The following is a 20,855-nucleotide window of genomic DNA, read 5'->3' as shown; positions in this document are numbered from 1 at the left end:
GTATGGCCAAAACGATCTGTGCTTCAGATGAACATGTCAAACAGTTTGATCTCTGCTTGCATGATTTGAATTAGGCTAAAAGCAAATACAGTGCAGTTATAAAGAAGGTGTTGATGCCACTTGCCCTTACTGAGCTGCTGAACAGGATTGTAAATGAAATGAGATTGCAGTATTTGATGAAATAAAATTGTGCATGCAATCTGATAACAACATAACTATTGATTATACCATAATTATTTAAGGTCTGTTAATAAATATTGTTAAGTGATATTAGCTTCTATTTTTTTCCCCAATGTGGCAAATGGTTTCACTTCTAATTCAACTCTTTTACTAGACATAGATGAATGTCGCTATGGATACTGTCAGCAGCTATGTGCCAATGTACCTGGCTCCTATTCCTGTACCTGCAACCCAGGATTTGTACTGAATGAAGATGGAAGATCATGTCAAGGTATTGTGTAGAGGAGGGAGGAGGGAGAAAAAGCAGGAATTCATGTCAGTTCATATAACATACTACCAAGTTCCAAGAGCACCAAGGAGCCCTCATTTCAACCCTCAGCTACAAATATTCACATAAGATTATGAATATATTTGTCCCAGCAACTTTATACCTTTTCACTTTTTGAAAATATGTCATCAGAATAATGTAACTATTCTATAATTAACTATATTAATACAGAATCATTCACAACAAACAAACAATTAAAGGCATTAAACTCCAACTTGTATGTATATATTTACACTTGCAGGCTGGAAAGGCCTAGATGATATGACTAATGCTTACTGGGCACTGAAAGCCACTCCAACACCTATATTTATTGCTACCTTTTTAATTATATACTGAGGTTGTATGTTCCACATTTATTACCTTTGCTTTTTCCTTTTGGAAAAAAGAAATTCTCTATGCCAGTAAAAATTGGATTCTGTATATAAAATGGTTATTAAGCAAGTTCAAAAATGGGTCATTGGTCATGAGCACTAAGGGAATATTTATTGGTAGAATTCCATTTTATGTCTTGAGCTGTAGAATAGTTTTTCAGGGAATGAATTCGGATTTAAGATAGAAAAAATCATATTTCAAACTGGCTATGTTATAAATGTTATGAACCATGGAACTAATAAATATATGGAAATCAGAAGGAATTATATGTGAGACTTCTCCTTTCCCACCAACGATCACAGGATTTCTTCTCATAAATGGAAGGACTCTCTGATTGGCCTGCATTTCCCCTAGGTCCAGTACTACATATTTAGTAGTAACTTCTAATAGCATGTACTGTATAATACTTAAAACCACAATTATGGTTGATTTATTGTACATGGGGCAATACAATGCATTCACATGCATTCATGTTTCAATGCTTGTATTAGTTTCCAATGTTGTTTAGGCATTCATGTTGTTAATGTTGAGAAAATTGGAAAAAAAATTATTTTACCCCAATCTGTTTATCCTAAACTGACTTTTTGAAATATCTGTCTCTTCATGAGAAAGAAAAGGGGCACCGTCTCTTAAGAAGAGAGAGTAAATAACTGATACACATGTGCCAGCTTGTAATCATGATTTATAGTTTTATACACATACACACATACACACACACATCTTTATCAAAAGTTGGTTGCTTTTGATTAAAGTTGGTTACATTTGGCTAACCAACAGGTGATCTGGAAGGCCAACCAATGGGGTCAAAGTTTGCTACGTTGCTGAAGATACTCATCTGTGGACTAATAGCAGATAAGAAACACAAATTCAGATCTCCTGTATGAAGATTGGAGTACTGTATGTGATTATTTTGGAACAGAACAAAACAGAAATAAAGAGGGATCCTAAAACTAAGATCCCATGATTTTGAGGGTGGGAAGTAGTTATATTATTACTTTAAATGTCTAAGAGTAAGCTTTGATTGCAGTATTTATTGTAGATTTTTTTTCAAAGCTGTAAATATTAATTAAAGCTTGAGAAAGATAATTAATTTTCTAAGAACTGGCTATCCACAGATGTAAATGAATGTACAAGTAGCAACCCTTGTGTACAAAACTGTATCAACACCTATGGCTCATTCCTTTGTCGTTGTGATCCTGGCTATGAGTTGGAGACCGATGGTATTAGCTGTACTGGTAAGTCGAAATTATTGTGGAGCATTATGATTTTGGGAGGAAATAAACTTTTTTGGGAAGCAGGGAATAAACATGCTTTCTCACTCAACACTGAAGATAGGAATTCTGAAACTGACATAAATAAGAAAATTAATTCTTATAATATTGGGAATATTCTTGCAATAACTAGAAGCAATTAGTAACTTGAACATAGGCATATATTCACTGTTCAATAACTTCATATAATTCCACAATACAGTACAATCTAATGTTAGAAAAAGGAAACCAAGCTTTCAAATCAATCAATTGAGAACTGAATCATATGGAAAAATTCTGTATCTAATAATAGTGGGGCAATTTGATGTAGTGGTTAAAGGCACTGGGCTTGAAATGGGAAAGCTGTGAATTCTAATTCAGATGAGTGACCTTGGGCCAGTCATTTTCTCTTAGCCCTAGGAAGAAGGCATTGGCAACTCCCTTTTGAAGAACATTGTCAAGAAAACTGAAGGGACTTAACTATATAGTTGCCAGATGTTTAGATTGACTTGAAGACACACACAAAGTAACTGTAAGCATATACAAATAGCACATGTTTTCTTCAGTTCTAAACATAATTTTATTTTTTTCTAAAAATATTTCGATTCTAAACATAAACTATAATGGGTCGGAAATTCCCATCAGCTAAAAAATTGTGTATGTATAAAAATACAATTTATAGTGTACCCGTTGGTGCTGAGCACTGAACAATTCCTCCCTATAAACAGGAAGGACACTCTGACCATTTGTCTGGGGACAGAGCACAAACCAACAATATTGAACTTGGATCTGTTGCATACAAAGCCACCTATCCAACAGGTCCATCCAGAACTGGGCCTCTCCTTTATATCAGCATATTAACTCTATCCCTCTGGTGGGGGGTGATTTAGGAAGGAATGAGAAAAATTTATAAGCGCAAAGAGAGATGCACCTCCAATAATCTCCTTCCCTAGTGGGTATAACCCAATTTTTTTTTGAATTTTCATACTTAATTATTATTTGTATTTCATATTTCTGACTTTTCATGTTTATCCCCAGTTTGGGGAATCAGATATCATTTTGCATAACTGATGAAGTGGATTCCAATTCATGAAACTCTATGCCATAGTAGACACATTAATCTTATGCCCAGGATTATAGCCATGTGTATTTTGTTGCACTGATGGTACATAACATTCTCAGTTACAGAATATTGCTTGGTTTTCAGCAGTGAAACTGAAATCAGCCTGTGTTCTTGCCACAAAAACTTCTAAAAATGACCACTTGAATCAATTAATTTGAGCCCACAATAGCAGCAAAAGTTATATAATTATATTTGGGAAATTATGGGGTTTTTGTTTAGTATGAAAATGATATTCTGAAAAATCCATTGTGCCTGTTTAAATGAAAATGTCTATTCAAGCAATGCAAAAAAAAAAAAAAAGAAAGAATATTGAGCCAGGGTGGAAATTTTCTTTCTTCCAATTTACTATAAGTAACTGTTAATTTTGCCTCCTGGAAACTACAAGAGCATGTGTAGAAAGTTATTTTAAACCACTCCAGGATCCAGACTTAGAGGAGGATATCTGACTTTTCTTCATCTTCCTATATTAGCATTTTTTCCATGGTGTTGCACTGGATCAAGAATTAGCACAGCTCATTCTAAACACTTATTTTTGACACATCACTCCAGGATAAAGCTGCTTGTTTTCTTTATTGGGGCAAATAATGAATATAAATATATCATTTACATTCCTTTTTCCAGAATCTGGTTTCATTAGTTATACAGTCCAAGGAGTACTATATCTATGTGCCAAACTTCAATGCTTATATTACTTTTTATTTGAAAAAAATAATTTAGTACTTGCTCAAAGATTTTAAACAATGTTCTTTTGTTTAGCACTCTTTAATGTCTTTGCCTTCGACCCATTTTCATTCATAAATTTAGGAATTGGCGCATATAAATGTCATTCTTTCTTAAATGTAAGAGTGGTAAGTAAAACAAAATCTATATCAGTGTGGTTGTTTATGGTCCACAAGAAAATTGAATCAAGCTGTCAACAATGGTTTTAGGTTAGGGTTAGGGTTAGATTTAATTCCAGGAGCCCCAAAATGAAAGAAAATGCAATGGACTGTCTTGATTTCCTCTCCCCTATTATTGTCAAAAGATATTAGTGACTTAAACTATTATTGTCTTTTTTCCCACTTGAATTAAAATGTTTTTGGCCTCTTTTCCCTAAATGTATCAAGTGACACAAATTTAGATCTGGATTCCATCAAAATTGTGAAGATTGCATAATCATTGCAACATTGTAAAATTCTTTACTTGAGTAGCCCTTCGCAGAAACTACATTGAATTATTTATGTTCACAAGATTTTTGTGTTTTTTCCAAAGTGATATATTACAGATTTGCTGAAAATTAAGTTCCAAGAATTGCCAGCCAGCATGGGCACATTAGGAGAGTACCAGGTTTTGGAACCCTGTTTTACAGAATAATTTATACAAAATAGAATCCCTCTTCCAGGAGAGAATGTTTTAGAAATCTTGTGAATCACAAATGCAAGATATTAGTAGATAAAATGTAAACAGATTGTGAATTTATTTGTGAATGAATTCTGTAAGCAGACAAGAGAAAAATGTTTAGGAAGATTAAAATTAGTATTTTAGGAAATTATACTATATAATGAGAATATGATATGTACAAATGCACCATCAAGACTGATAGAATATGGAAACTTATTTCTTTATGCAGGCTTATATAAGATTATATGGTAAATTGACATTTTCTATGAGCCTGACCCCAACTGCAATCCAAACAGTTACGAAGCATCCTTAAAACAATTTTTCAGGAGCTTTAATTGGTATTAGCTAATATAACAAGTAATAGCATTTCTATCAACAATGAGCAAACTTTTTTTCCATATTCTTACATTTGTAGATATGGATGAATGCAGCTTCTCAGAATTTCTCTGCCAGCATGAATGTATTAATCAGCCAGGGAGTTACTACTGTTTCTGCCCATCTGGCTACGTTCTTGTTGAGGATACTCGATGTCAGGGTAAGAATATTCCATACATTTTGTCTTTTAAATATAATTAGAGGGCAAATAAGTCAGTAGTTAGTCTTCTGGAAATTTTAGAAATAATAGTAGTGCATAACGGAATCAGATTTTGCAAACTTTATTACAAAAAGATAGCATTGAAAGCTATTACACAATGTCACTGAAGCATAACTAAGTGAAAAATGTTAATGGATTTTCTGGCTAACCAACTATTTTCCAGAGCAGCTAAAGGTCACCTAATGCTATTACACTTTTCTACACATATTGTATTTTGTATATTGCATCATATTTTGCAATAGGGAAGGCTTTTATGGAGAAAACTGATTCTATACTAATTGCATTCTTATTTACTAGCTATGAATAGCAGAGGACTTTTTAAACATTCTGCAAGTATTTTGTGGCTGCAAAACTTTTCTTTATGCATCGAGGGAGCACATTTCAAAAGAACTGTTGATTGACTTACTTGGCAGAAGCTTTTATAACACAATTTCCTTTTCAGTAGTTTCTTTACCCTTTTGTGTTTGTTTGCTGAGTTTAAGCTGGGTATAAATACATAGCCTTCATGTGGATATACCATATCATACCAGTAGTTCATAAATGTTCTATTTCTTATTTAGGAAGAGAACAAAATCAGTAAGCTTGTTGTCTTTCTCCCTCCAAAAAGCAATCCAATTGGTGTAACTAATGAAATACAGATAAGTAGATTTACAGACAACCAATTGTTCATACATTATATCCAAACTGAGAAAGGATAGTATAAGACTTATAGTGAAAACTCAGTTTCTAGCAGGAGTATCCACAGGCTATGGTTAAAAAGTCAAGATGTCAGCCACCATAGTACAAAATTCCATCTGGTTTTGTTGTTTTTATTTTGTATGTATTTTTTTATTTTTTTGATCAAGTCATTGTGACCATCATCTTGATCTTTTTTTTTTTTTTTACCACATCATGGGGACTCTCCTGACTGTGGAAATGTTAAATGAGAGCCAGTCTTATATAGTAATTAAGTGTTGGGCTAGGAATGGATAAACCCAGGTTTTAGTGTAGCTTGAAAGTTGTAGTGTACCTATCAAGATTGCAAGGCCAGTCACCCTCTCTCAGCCAAACCCACCTCACAGGAGATATATAAGAGATGATGTAGAAATTTGATAAATTAAATAAAAAGTAAAATACGGGAAACATAGGGGAAGTGCCATGCATGCTGCCTTGAGTTCCTAAATGAAAAATGGGGTATAAATAACATTTTTTATGAAAGCTGTGTGTTCTAAATGCTTATTTTTAATATAATTATTTGTTGTATTTCTGTACCACTTTTCATTTAAAAAGTTGAAATTAGCAAAAAAAATATGCTAAAAAGAGCTGAAAATTACAATAGAAATACAAAAACTCTGAAATGATAATTGCCCTCATCTGTCCACACTCCCTATTTACCACTACAAACTGGAAAAAATAAATATATATACACTGCACAAAAAAATAAAGGGAACACAAAAATAAGACATCCTAGATCTGAATGAATGAAATATTCATATTAAATACTTTGTTCATTACATAGTTGAATGTGCTGACAACACAATCACACAAAAATTATCAATGGAAATCAAATTTAGCAACCCATGGAGGTCTGGATTTGGAGTTACACTCAAAATTAAAGTGGAAAAAAACACTACAGGCTGATCCAACTTTAATGTAATGTCCTTAAAACAAGTCAAAAGGAGGCTCAGTAGTGGGTGTGGCCTCCACGTGCCTGTATGACCTCCCTACAACGCCTGGCCATGCTCCTGATGAGGTGGCGGATGGTCTTCTGAGGGATCTCCTCCCACACCTGGACTAAAACATCCCCCAACTCCTGGACGGTCTGCTGCAACGTGGCGTTGGTGGATGGAGTGAGACATGATGTCCCAAATGTGCTCAATTGGATTCAGGTCTGGGGAACGGGTGGGCCAGTCCATAGCATCAATGCCTTCATCTTGCAGGAACTGCTGACACACTCCAGCCACATGAGGTCTAGCATTGTTGTGCATTAGGAGGAACCCAGGGCCAACCACACCAGCATATGGTCTCACAAGGGGTCTGAGGATCTCATCTCAGTACCTAATGGCAGTCAGGCTACCTCTGGCGAGCACATGGAGGGCTGTGCGGCCCCCTAAAGAAATGCCACCCACACCATTACTGACCCACTGCCAAACCGGTCATGCTGGAGGATGTTGCACGCAGCAGAACGTTCTCCACGGTGTCTCCAGACCTGTCATGTTTGTTACATGTGCTCAGTGTGAACCTGCTTTCATCTGTGAAGAGCACAGGGCGCCAGTGGCGAATTTGCCAATCTTGGTGTTCTTTGGCAAATGCCAAATGTCCTGCATGGTGTTGGGCTGTAAGCACAACCCCCACCTGTGGACGTCGGGCCCTCATACCACCCTCATGGAGTCTGTTTCTGACCGTTTGAGCAGCCACATGCACATTTGTGGCCCGCTGGAGGTCATTTTGCAGGGCTCTGGCAGTGCTCCTCCTGCCTCTCCTTGCACAAAGGTGGAGGTAGCGGTCCTGATGCTGGGTTGTTGCCCTCCTACGGCCTCCTCCATGTCTCCTGATGTATTGGCCTGTTTCCTGGTAGCGCCTCCATGCTCTGGACACTACGCTGACAGACACAGCAAACCTTCTTGTCACAGCTCGCATTGATGTGCCATCCCGGATGAGCTGCACTACCTGAGCCACTTGTGTGGGTTGTAGACTCCGTCTCATGCTACCACTAGAGTGAAAGCACCGCCAGCATTCAAAAGTGACCAAACCATCAGCCAGAAAGCATAGAAACTGAGAAGTGGTCTGTGGTCACCACCTGCAGAACCACTCCTTTATTGGGGATGTCTTACTCTAACTGCCTATGCTTTCCCCCTCTTGTCTATTCCATTTGCACAACAGCATGTGTAATTGATTGCCAATCAGTATTGCTACCTAAATGGACAGTTTGATTTCACAGAAGTGTGATTGACTTGGAGTTACATTGTGTTGTTTAAGTGTTCCCTTTATTTTTTTGAGCAGTGTATAAACATACATATCTGTCAAAATTATATTCATATGATTTTCTCTAAGATATCCAAGATAGGCAGATCTAGTTATCTAGCTTAAAATCTAGCCTATCTTAGTACTATATTATGAACTCATATTCAATAACATGGAATGAACGTGAGTGAACTTGCCTCACAAGGATCAATCAGCCATGAGAGTTTAACTACTGCAAGTCTCCATAAATTCAACTGGTTATATTGACAGACTGGTTGAAAGAGGCTGCAAACATATGAGAGGCATAATAAATTATACAATTTACTCATTAGTGGTCAAATTACAAAAGTAGGGATCCTTTATTGATGTCTGAGAGTCTTCTCTCCTAAATTCTTCACTTTATAATAAAATCATGTTCAAGTTATGCCTTCAAACCTTCTTTTAAAGTATCTTCCTAGAATATGACAAAAAGTCCACAGAGTTAAAAATTTAGTACAGTTTGTAGAAATTTCCAAGTGGGTTGGTGAGTTTGCTCCTTATGTTTAGTATTTCTACATGTAAGATTGGCCTTGTCAGATTCTATCTTATCTACAGTACATGTAACAATTAATAATATATCCCTCTCATCTGGTGCATTCCAACGTATAATAATCAGCCAAAAGTAATTTCTTTTTGCCAAAAATATACTGGCTTACAAACTGGAAAATATATTTCAAGGCTGTGCAGTACATGAGATTACCCAGATATTTCACAAATTATGCTATAGTTTTCCCCAAGAGCAAGCAAGTTCCACTTAGGTCTCTTAAGGTTTCATTCTTCCAGTCATTTGTGACATGTTCTCTTTTCTGTGAAGCATATTTCATTTATACAAAGTGTTTGTTCTCCTGCACAGCTGAACATTGTGCAGAAGGCTGGTCCTAGATCTACTTTGGCTATAAAAGCCACTAAACATATTTCAACTATTAGTTCCCAATGCCTGACAATAGCAATTAGTAAGAAAACAAGCATTTTTGTTTTTAGTTTGCTAAAGACAAGAGATACAGTGATGATTTTTTTTAAAAATACACTACTATACAATATGTGAAAAATCATCAAAAAAAAAAAAAAATCATCAGAAAATCATCAGAGAAGTGAAAGAAATTATGTGGTTTTTGTAACCAATGTTAAGTAACCTCTTTAGAAATCTAATCCTTCTCAAAATCTGAAGTAAAGCTGTGTTCATTCAATGCTTTTTTTTGTATTGAAAGTTCAAATCCAATGGTACATGTCCTACTGATCACAAGTGGGCAACAGGTAGATAAAAAGTTAAGGTCTATCTTCTGTCTTTATCGCTCTACTTGCTCCTTATTTAAGAGATTGCTTTATTTATTTAGTGTATGTAAGAAAAGTCTACACATACTAGACACAATGCAGTCCTGACAGCCTAGACTGCTAGTTTATTCAATTCGGCACTTGTGCGCCTAGCCTTGGTGCACTGCAGGGACAAACTATCTTTACACCAATTAGCTAGCAGTGTTCAGGTTGCTGGCTATTCCAGGCTTCTCCACCGGTCTCACCTTGCCTCGTCTCACAATGCATTTCATCTAGCCAGCTCCAGTGCCAGCTTCTGCTTTCCGCACCCATGAATGCAGTTAAGTGCTAATCTGAGACCTCTCTTCTGCCTTACTTCCTAAACGAACTCAGAAAAAGCATTTTTTTTAAATTTTCCTATTAATAAATCTCCTTTCCACTATTATAAAATTGGCTGTACTGATCATTGTACTGTTCAGTTATGGTTTTCACACATCAGAAAGTTTCACTGTCCAATATTATGCATAATGGAAATTTGTTTTATTTTTCCTCATCACATCTCACCAGCCCTTTGAAGATCTCTAGACTTCAGTGTATAATTTCATTTTAGTCTCCTAATAGTTACATCAGATGGATGAAGTTGTGGGTGCATAAGCTCCCTAAGGATGCCAATAAGCTTCGTAGTGATGAAATTCAAATCCAAATTTTAAGGGTCCATTTCCAACATCCCTATCTGTTAGTCTCCACAGCTGTGTTAGATTTATATCAGATGATATTGCTATCATTGTTAACTGAAAGCAGGAATTAAAATCCAATATACCCCAAGACCACCGAACATTGGGCAACGGTTTGGAAAAGATTGCCTTACACATACTCAATGTCATATTATGGAAAGGGATTGTCTGATAGGACTGCTGAATATTGCACTCTTAAACCCTACTCACTTAAAACATCCCAGTCTTTATGGCAGACATTCAGACTACAAATTGCAAGATCCAGCCAGACTTTGTATCATATACAAAAGAATCACGTTAGTTGTGTCCTCTTTGTTGGATTCATGAAATTTAAGGCTTGGAAATTTGGGACATCAAGGAAGAAAACATATTCAGGACACTATTAAAGCCAACCTCTTTAACACATTCTTTGGCTCAGTATTTGTAAACAGCAATGGATCATGCCCAGTATTTCCTAGTCGAACCACAGACAACTATAATGATCTAATACATATTGATTTTACAGAAGACAATGTTGAAAAAGCAGTACACAATCTAAAACCATCTCTATCTATTGGACCGGATGGAATATGTGCCTACTTCTTAAAAAAGCTATCCACTGCCATAGCCGAACCTCTAAGCATAATCTTTGAAAAATCTTTCAGGACCAGCTCCTTGCCTAACCTATGGTCACAAGGTCATCCCCATCTTCAAAAAGGGAGACCCCAGCCTAGTTGAAAATTACAGACTAATCTCCTTATGCTGCATCTCCTGTAAAGTCATGGAATCAATTATTAACCAATCCATTATCCTCCACTAAGAGACAAACAACCTACTCTCTAATAAACAATTTGGTTTTAGGAAAAAAAACTATCATGTAATCTGCAACTCTTACACTACAAAAACATATGGACTACACAACTCGATCAGGGCAAAGCAATAGATGCAATTTACATAGACTTCTGTAAAGCCCTTGATTCAGTGGTACGTGACAAACTGCTCCTAAAAGTAAAATCTTATGGTATCTCTGGACACCTGCATAACTGGTTAGAAGCATTCCTGTCAAACAGACAACAAATGGTCAAAATTGGGAGCGTCCTATCAAATTCTGTACCTGTCAACATTGGTGTCCCCCAAGGCAGTGTTCTAGGACCAACTCTTTTCATACTCTACATAAATGACCTCTGATCATATTAAGAGCAACTGTGTTCTTTTCGCTGATGATGTAAAGCTGTTCAATACCACAGACAATACTGCTACCCTTCAAAAAGATCTTGAGTATGTATCAGAATGGTCAAACAAATGGCAACTTCAAATCTCAACAAATAAATGCTCTGTCCTACATATTGGCAAAAAAATATATCAGAAAATAAAATTTAGGCTGAATAGTCAAGACCTTGTTGATAATCCAAACTCTGTCAAGGATCTTGGAGTACTCATCTCAAATGACCTCAGTGCTAGAGCCCATTGTAACTGCATAGCCAAAAAGGCGTTAAGAGTTGTTAACCTAATCTTACATAGCTTTTTCTCTGGTAATGTTACACTAATAACTAGAGCATACAAAACATATGCTAGACCAATACTCGAATACAGCTCATTAGTCTGGAACCCACATTACGTATCTGATATTAACACAGTTGAGAAAGTCCAGAAATATTTCACAAGAAGAGTTCTCCACTCCTCTACTCGTTGCAGAATACCTTATGCTACCAGATTCAAAATTCTAGACCTAGAAAACTGAGAACTATGCCGCCTTCAGTCCAATCTAAGTATAGTATATAAAATCATACATTGCAATGTCCTACCTGTCAATGAATATTTCAGCTTCAACCATAACAACACAAGAGCACACAATAGATAAAAACTCAAAGTAAACCGCACCAAACTTGATTGCAGGAAATACGACTTCAGCAATAGAGTGGTCAATGTCTGGAATACTCTACCTGACTCTGTGGTTTCTTCCCCAAACCCCAAAAACTTTAACCTTAGACTGTCTACTATTGACCTCACCCCTTTCCTAAGAGGTCTGTAGGGGGCGTGCATAAGCGCACCAACTTGCCTACCGTCCCTGTCCTATTGTTTCTTTTATATTTTATATTTATTTTTATTATATGTGTCCATGTATTCATAACTATGTTTTTACTTATACCTATTATCTTGTAAGCAATTGACAAAATTTTAAAAAAAATCAGTGGGATTCCATAGTTTCCCATGGAATTAAGTTATTGGTTTCTAAAAAAAGGGATAATCCATGTGAAGTAGGGAAAGATCTATTTCAAAACTCTTGTTTTATTTCATAGATATGTTTTTTTAAACAGGAATATTTCAACCTTTCTACTGCAATTTATAATCTTGCTCAGTGCAAAGAATAAGTAAAGTATAATAAATCATTGTATTTGAACGTTGCATTATAGTTGTTTTATTTGAATTGGTGCAGTCTTAAAGAATGAAGGTGTTAAAGGGAGATTGCCAAGTAAGGCAGGGTATGAACTGGCAGCCCAAACCACTGCTATTCAAAGCCAAGAAAGGAGGGTGAGAATATATAGACCCAGAAATGGGAGACCCCAATCTTTCATCCTATGGGCTCTGCCCTACAGGGTTTTTTAAAAAATTGTTTTTATTATGAATGAACAATGTGTACTAACACATTTATTACAATGCCATATTTTCTGTTTTTTTTTTTTTCATTTTAGATGTTAATGAATGTGAGGTTGGGAATCATACTTGTAATGTGCAGCAAACATGTTTTAATGTCCAAGGAGGATTCAAATGCCTAGACCCAGTAAGATGCGAGGATCCTTATATCCGGATCAATGAAAAGTGAGTGATTTATTAATAGAAAAAATTAGAGCAATCATGTTATCCAGGAAGCACATTAAACAGTGTAGTGCTTGGTTATTTTCAAATTGCACTTGCTATTTTTGGTTGCTAGCCCTGTTCAATATTGATTTGAGCATGTATTCTCTCATTATTTTTGAGAGATGAACTTAATATGAAATTGACCAATGACTGAAAATATTTATTTCCTAAAGATATCAAAGGTTGGATTGCCACTTGTTAAGTGCATAGTCATTTTTAGATCCAGTTTCTTGCTGTGTAACATATGAAATAGCCAATAACTAAAAATACAGTTTTTATAATATGCATGTCTTTCTAAACTAGCATTTTCAAATATACAAAATACTTGTCAGCATGGTTTGCAATTTTCCAGTTTCATTCTAAACTCATTCCTTCAAGTTATCTCCTCAGAATGGAAATGTTCAATGATAAAAACTTATCAAACAGTTCTTTATTGGGTCACCAGGTGGCAGAATAATCAGCTATTTACAACTGAAATAGAAAAAGTGCTTATGAGCATTTATCATAATCATGTTCTCCTGTAATATATACAGTTGTCTTTAAAATTGAGTTTTTAATTATAGATATTTTATAAGTATGTTATTAATACATTGCTTATCACCCATCTTCTGTTAAGGACCTTCTGTTATCCCTGATCTCTTTTCAATGTTAAAAGTGCTATGTCATATACATAATTAAACACCTAGAGAAACAAAAGAAATGGAAAATAACATTAAACATTAAAAAAACATTAAAAAGAAACATTAAAAATGTTTCTTCAAGCAATGAAGAATTTAGATTTATGAATTCAAACTCTAAATATTTTGACCATAATTTATGCTGAAATAATTTGCGCATACAAAAGTTAAATAAATTATGGAATAAAGCTGATATACTTTTTTATTTTTATTTTTTCCTATTGTATATTATATGATAACATGGATCATCATCTTTATTTTTGAAATGAAAACTATCGTTTTATGTTCTGCAGTATTTTATTCTTTATATTCTTTATTATATTTTCACCTCATTCACTGACCAAGCCTTTGAAAGGTACGGTAGCTCAGTGGCTTAGCGTTTTGCTTCAGTGGTTCAAGTACTAGTACAAGTACTTTGTGGTGAGGTGAACTTCCATCACTTGCCTCAGCTTCTGTTCACCTACCAGTTTGAAAGCATGTTATATGTGAGTAGATAAATAGGTACCACTTCGGTGGGGAGATGAGTTGGTGCTTTGTGCAGTCGGTCAGATTCCTGCTGGCTCTAAATTTTCCCAGTTGTGACGCTGTTTGTAAGGTGACTCTGGGGAAGGGTGACACTGCAGGAAGCTGTTTATCTTTCTTTCTGGTATGAAGCCAACTGGCCTTCTTGTGGCACACCATGGGAAGCTCACAAGCATGTCTCACAACAGAGCTGGCAAATTGGTAGCCAAACTACTACTCTGCAATAGCATTGTGGTCTCCTAGATAATGTAACACAATACTCTAATAACAACCATCATCACCAAATCTTTGGACCATTTGCAAAATGTGTAGATCAATGAAATATAAAACAAAACAGTAAAACTTTCAAACAGATATATTAAGATGTAAACTATCTCAGTATAAAAATAGCACTCATGTGATTGCTGTTAAACAACAAAGAAAGTAGCATTCTTATTTGCTTATATTAATTTGATTACAACAATAAAAATAATATGAGCTATGAAATTAGAGCTAACATAACAGTTCACCATAATGCACCATAATAAATTTGTTAAGCTTTATTAAAATAATATTAAAAATTTCCTAGATCCTTGTAAATCAATAGGTTGATAGATGGACAAAAATGTCAAGTGCAGTCTAAACATTTGGCTAACTATGCAACCATAGTCAATAATAATAATATTCTTCTCTTTGTTCCATCAGTCATTGTATATGTCCAACTGAAAACCCTAACTGTAGAGACCAGCCATTCACCATCTTGTACAGAGACATGGATGTATCAGGACGTACTGTGCCTGCCGATGTATTTCAGATGCAAGCAACCTCTCGCTACCCTGGTGCTTATTACATCTTTCAGATTAAGTCAGGAAATGAAGGCAGAGAATTCTATATGCGGGTGAGTGAGATTTATGAATAGACCCTTCCATTGTCTTCTTTTTAAAATGGTCTGTATTATTTTAAGGTTACTGTTTAAATAGTAAAATCACAAAAATATTCATATTATAAAGAATACTAGATGAGTGCCATTACCTGAGATTTAAAAAACCAAACAGTTTCAGACATTCACAGGCAATGTTGTCTGCACTTAGCAAGTACTAGAGATAACATGGAGGTTATCTCCACAACCTGTTTGTGACTTTTTTAGGGGACTATATGCTAACTGAGAAGAAGAAAATTAATTAGATTGAATTTTCACCTTACTCAATATAATCATTTTATTTTTGAGCACTGTAGAGTAGGCAGTGAGCCAGAAGAGAGAGCCTTAATTCATTCCAGAACTTGACGCAGTGAATTAAAGTCTTTTCCCCAAGAAGATTATGAAGAGCTAGATGGGGATGCAATTTTAAGGGGCACTTTGACAAAGCAATTTCCATCCACTCAAACACTTCCATCAGTGAAAAGAAGGAACAAGCAAGGGGAACAATTCAGACATCTGTTTCTTTGAAATTAAATTTAAACAATCTTTGAAAACCAAGACTGGCTCCATTGTTTCAAGCTGTGTTTGCAGCTATTGGGAACCAAATCAGGTGAAAAACCAGTTGTTTAAATAATAAATACGATCCTCCTTCCCTATGTCTTTTGACTTCACCCTTTTTTCTTTTGAGCTATTTCCCCAATCTGTTCCTTCCCACAAGGCAGGGAAATATCCATCTTATTTGCTACTCCAACTCTTGCAGAACATTAGCAGCAGTCAACAAATAAAGTCAATCAAAAGAAGGAACCATAAAAAGCAGCAGTTAATGTAGACAACAGTCCTTTGCATTCATACAGTATTTATCCAAAACTAGATCCACAGAAGTAAAATGGCATCTTGGTTTCCGTGCAAACTGCTGGCGCAGGACTCAGTTCAGGCTCAGACCACTCTGCCCCAACCAATAGATTCTAGATCAGCACCAACACCACGCTCTGGTTTGGCACAGATCTGTTATAAGTGTTCTTCATAGTGATTATGGTCACAGCCTTGAGACACCAACAAAAATAAATCTTCCATAACAGAGCCACGATATTGTTACATATACTTAAGAAGGCAGCTTTTGGCCACCTGCTATGCTTGAAGTACTTCAACATTTTTCCTTGGCTTTCTCCATGCAGCAAACTGGACCTATCAGTGCCACTCTTGTGATGACCCGTCCTCTGAAGGGGCCACGTGACCTTGTGTTGGACCTGGAGATGGTCACTGTTAACACTGTCATCAATTTCAGAGGAAGTTCTGTCATTCGACTGAGGATTTATGTATCACAATATCCCTTCTAAACCCAGACTGGCATTGCTTTCTTTAAAACTACCACAGCAGCAGCTGAAAATGGACTATTTTCTACTCTTTTTTCTTCTCAGGAGTCAATTCTTCTCACAATCCAACCTGAAATTAGTATTAAATCATGTTACAATGGTTCATGTTACAATAACTGGACAGTAGTTCTTGTGGTTAAGAGACACCTGAGCTTTGAATTATCAGTGGATTCCACAGATTTATTTTATTTTATTTTGCTCATGAGTGTTTAGATACTTTGGTCTTGCTTTCCAAACTTTTTCTAAAGTGTGATTAAAAGCTTTAAAAACTGTGAAGATTTTCACTGTAATGGCAATACTGTTTGGCCAAGACACTAGAGAAACTGGGAAAAATTAGCTTCTACTGTTCTGCTTTCTAAAAATGTAAGAAAAACAGGTAAAAATGCTTGTGGAACCAGAAAAGCATCAGCTAGTCTCTCTCAAAAAAATATATGGAATAATCTTACATTCTGAATCCTGGGTCTGATTCAGGGGGAATAATTCCTTATTGGCTTTGCTTTATACTTTCCCCCTTTCTTACTTCCAGGCTAGGAAATTGACTGCCTGGAGATCTTAACTAGAATCCAAACCAGCCACAGCTATTACACCTGCTTAAGATAGCTTTGTGCTTGTACTTCTTGAATATACCCACTTACACTCTAGGCAACCTGTTCTTAAAATAGAGATAATTTTCAAAAACAGTGTTTTGAAACAACATAGATGGCATGTCAAGCTTAATGCTCAACTTTAGCAGATTTTAAAAAAAGTTATTTCAGGCACAAGAAATCAGGCAGACATAAAATAATTCTTTAGATATTGGCCATTATGGATAGTATGCATGTAACTTAATGACATACTTTGAGTTATTTACTCAAAAAGAGGCCATTATCTTTTCATAATCTATTCCAGGCTCATTTCCTTAATAATCTCAAAGCAGCCCACTGCTGTGTAATAATAGCTCAATATGAAATCAGCAGAAAAAATCCACACATATAGGTCATTTTAGCAACTCTTAACATAATGTTATTACGCTTATTTTATATTACTCTTCTTTTTTCTGCATAGGAAAAGACATGCATCTACAATTCAAGAAAAAAGATACCCAGGCTAGTAATAAGGATGGCTTAATAAGAGAGAATATAAATTCCTAGCTTAGTCCCAAGTGTTTCCAGTTAAAGACTTCAGGAAGCAGAATGGCAAAACCTCTATCTAATGCCTCAAGTAACAAGTAGCCACAGCCATTAAATTGGCTAGTCGGTTGATCTTGAAAAAAACTAAGTGTGCTATATTCAGTGTTATATGTTCTACATATAGTCCTTGATTAACAGCTACTTGTTCAGCAACTGTTTTAAGTTATGATGGTTCTGAATGAGGCAACTTACAGTTGGTCCTCAAAATTGCACCTGTCGTGGCATCTCTGGGGGTGCACATGATCACAATTTGGGTGCTTGGCCTAGGAGTGCAGTGGTTAGAGTGCAGTATAGCAGGCTAACTCTGCCAACAGTCTGGAGTTCGATCCTGACAGGCTCGAAGTTGACTCAGCCTTCCATCCTTCAGTAAAATGAACCAGATTATTGGTGCAATATGCTGACTCTGTAAACTGCTTAGAGGGCTATAAAGCACTGTGAAGCAGTATACAAGTCTAATTGCTATCGCTTGGCAACTAGCTTACAATTATGATGCTCCATGCAATCACATGACTGCATGATGTGTCCTGAAGTCATGTGATTGTCATTTGAAACCTTATTGCTGGTTTCTGGCATGCAAAGTCAATGGGGAAACCAGCAGGAGGTCACAAATTGTGATCAGGTGACATAACACACACAGGATTTGCCTAATGACCTCAAATGGAAATGCCAGGTGACACGTTTCATAACCATGTTAGTTAATTATGGACTTCCTCATCCCAATTACTGTTGTTACCCATCATTGCATGACTGGACTCAATTTTATGATCATTTTTATCATGGTCATTACGTGAATCACTGTGGTTATTAATCATGTGGTCAATAATGTCTCTGGAGATTCTCAGTCAACCAGATCATATTTGTCCCAAAGATTCTTTTCAAAAGGCAACTGGACTTTCTTGGTTTTTTCCTTGAAAACTTTCGTTTCTCATCCAACAAGCTTCTTCGGTTCTGATTGAATAGTGGGGAATGGAAGAATTTATATTCTTATATTTATATTCTTTCCACCATTCAGTCAGGACCAAAGAAGCTTCTTGGATGAGAAGTGAAATGTTTTCAAGGAAAGAACCAAGAAAGTCCAGGAGCCTTTTGGAAAGTACCTTTGGGACTATGTGGCCAATAAGTGAAGCCAGGTCACCCAGTTGGCTCTGTGCCTAAGGTGCGGCTAGTCCTCACTGTTTGGAGCTTTACCAGTAAACCAAACTAGCTTTTTTACAGCTCTTTTATATATAGGAATAATTTATCTCTTAAATATTCCAATACATGAATTACTTCATACTTTACTATATTATAAACATTTTAAAGAGTGCCGCTATGGATAAGATCACATAAGATTAAGGAAGCACTAACTAGCTATGCTGAATCTGATTTCTCAATGCATTTTCAAAATTATGTATGTGGTCCAACTTTCAACAGAAGCTCAGTAAGGATTAGATTTTTTAAAAAGCTGATTGCACCTGTCCTGGGATTTGAGATCATAGCTGTGATTGCACTTACACACATATTTGGGGAACATTTATTTATAGGAGTAAAAATCAAAACAAATCATAGTAGCAATGAACATAATTCTGTCATTTGCAGAACATGTATGTTTAAGAATTGCTTTCCTGCACATATGCTTTGTATTAGTTTCAATAACTCAAACAATACACTGATTTTTTTTAAACTGTATTTTTATTTGTAATTGTTTTAATTTTTCACTGGTTTCACCAGGTTTCCTGGAAAAAAAATACATTGTTCAGAACCAAATTGTGAATGTACAAGTTCACTAACGGACTATATTTTTCTGAATGTTCTGATCACGTAAGAGGCTCTATTCCTAGTACAGCTGTGCTTAATTTATAAGTTGTTTAAACTTTTATTCAAAGTAAAAAAAAGATGTGCAAATTTTTTAAAAAGGGAAATTATATTTGGCAATGTATCTAAGTTTGGACTCTAAACAGCAGCAAACCTTGGATGACTTCTTTCAAATAATTATAATTACTTCAGATTATGTGAAGATCATGAGTAGCTTCCTTGCCAGTTCAAGGAAAGGCTTGAGAGCATTTATTTCTCTTATCAAAGTTCCAAAAACTTGCTCCAAATTTGTACTTTTGCTTGTGCATATAATGCTGAACTATCTTTTTGCTTATGTGCAAAACAGGTACTTTACATGTGCATATGGAAAAATATGTAATAGTTATTTGGTTGTCCATTACTTTTGTACTATTGGCTAATAATGTGACTTTTCTCCCTAACAATCAAATGAGCATCTACTAGTGCTTTACTGAAATTATTTTGTTTACTGTTCCAGCTCACCCACAAAAGGGAAAAAAAAATCCCCCCCAGTGTATTATATGATGAAGCAATGCAATTGCGTCAGTGTTGCTTGGACACAAAGGGTCAGAAATACTTTTTCTTTGCTGTATAAAAAGCCAATATTAATGGCGAAATATTTCTATGAAAAATGTGCTGAGGAAATTATTAACCGGAGAAAATCCTTCTGAAATATATTGAAATTATTAAGTAAATAAACTATGCCTGAGGACATAATTTTGCTTCTGGGTGGTGCTCATGCATTGCGGTGGGTTTCCAGCAGAATTTATCAGTAGATTGTGCTCCTTGGCTACTGTTGAAGAGATAAAAGGTAAATTCTTCCTTCTTTGCTACCAAATGTTTCTTTTCATTTTATTATTAACTGATTATTTTATTTGGAAAAAAAGTATTAGCCAATCATTATTTGTTACTTTTCCATACATTGCTGAGGTTAAATATATTATGCAAACCAGCAAACTGAGTCAGATTTGGATTTTAAAAAAAATAAATTATTGGTGTATCCTGCCTTTATTATTTTTTAAAAAATATAAACACAGGATAAATAACTCAAGACAGCAAACACACTTAATACTCCTGCCTCCTACTTTTTGGGGGACTAGGCACTTAGATAACCCTCTGAGATGGGTTGGGCTGAGAGAGTGACTGGTCCAAAGCCACCCAGTTGAATCACAGAGAGATAGGAACATGTTGGTTTTGTCTTTAAGTATGAATGACTAATTATATATTGTTTGCCAAAATAAAGACAGAATAAAATAAATAAATAGTATTATAATCAGACAGTTAAAACCAGTATTTTCCCTCATCCACTCTTCTGTTGCAGCCATAAAGGAACAGGAATCTGGGAGTGATTTATTGCTATCTGCACCAGTA

At 35.7% G+C, this 20,855-nt stretch overlaps 1 protein-coding gene across 2 annotated transcripts in view; it reads left to right on the top strand.

Annotated features, from left to right (window-relative positions):
• Positions 1-20,201, top strand: part of FBLN5 (fibulin 5) — a 54,028-nt gene extending 33,827 nt beyond the window's left edge. For both annotated transcript variants that reach the window (XM_087952082.1, XM_026679200.2), the window contains 6 exons: positions 335-451; positions 1,996-2,115; positions 5,049-5,168; positions 12,868-12,994; positions 14,917-15,109; positions 16,306-20,201. In XM_087952082.1, coding sequence (XP_087808208.1) covers positions 335-451; positions 1,996-2,115; positions 5,049-5,168; positions 12,868-12,994; positions 14,917-15,109; positions 16,306-16,467 — 839 coding nt within the window. In that variant the 3' untranslated portion in view covers positions 16,468-20,201. The remainder of the gene's footprint in view (positions 1-334; positions 452-1,995; positions 2,116-5,048; positions 5,169-12,867; positions 12,995-14,916; positions 15,110-16,305) is intronic.
• Positions 20,202-20,855: the final 654 nt, after the last annotated feature.

This window comes from Notechis scutatus, chromosome 1 (assembly GCF_049901735.1).
Source record: "Notechis scutatus isolate UNSWTSFEM ecotype Mainland chromosome 1, rNotScu1.2, whole genome shotgun sequence".
Taxonomy (NCBI): Eukaryota; Metazoa; Chordata; class Lepidosauria; order Squamata; family Elapidae; genus Notechis; species Notechis scutatus.
This window is presented reverse-complemented; position numbering and strand designations above follow the sequence as displayed.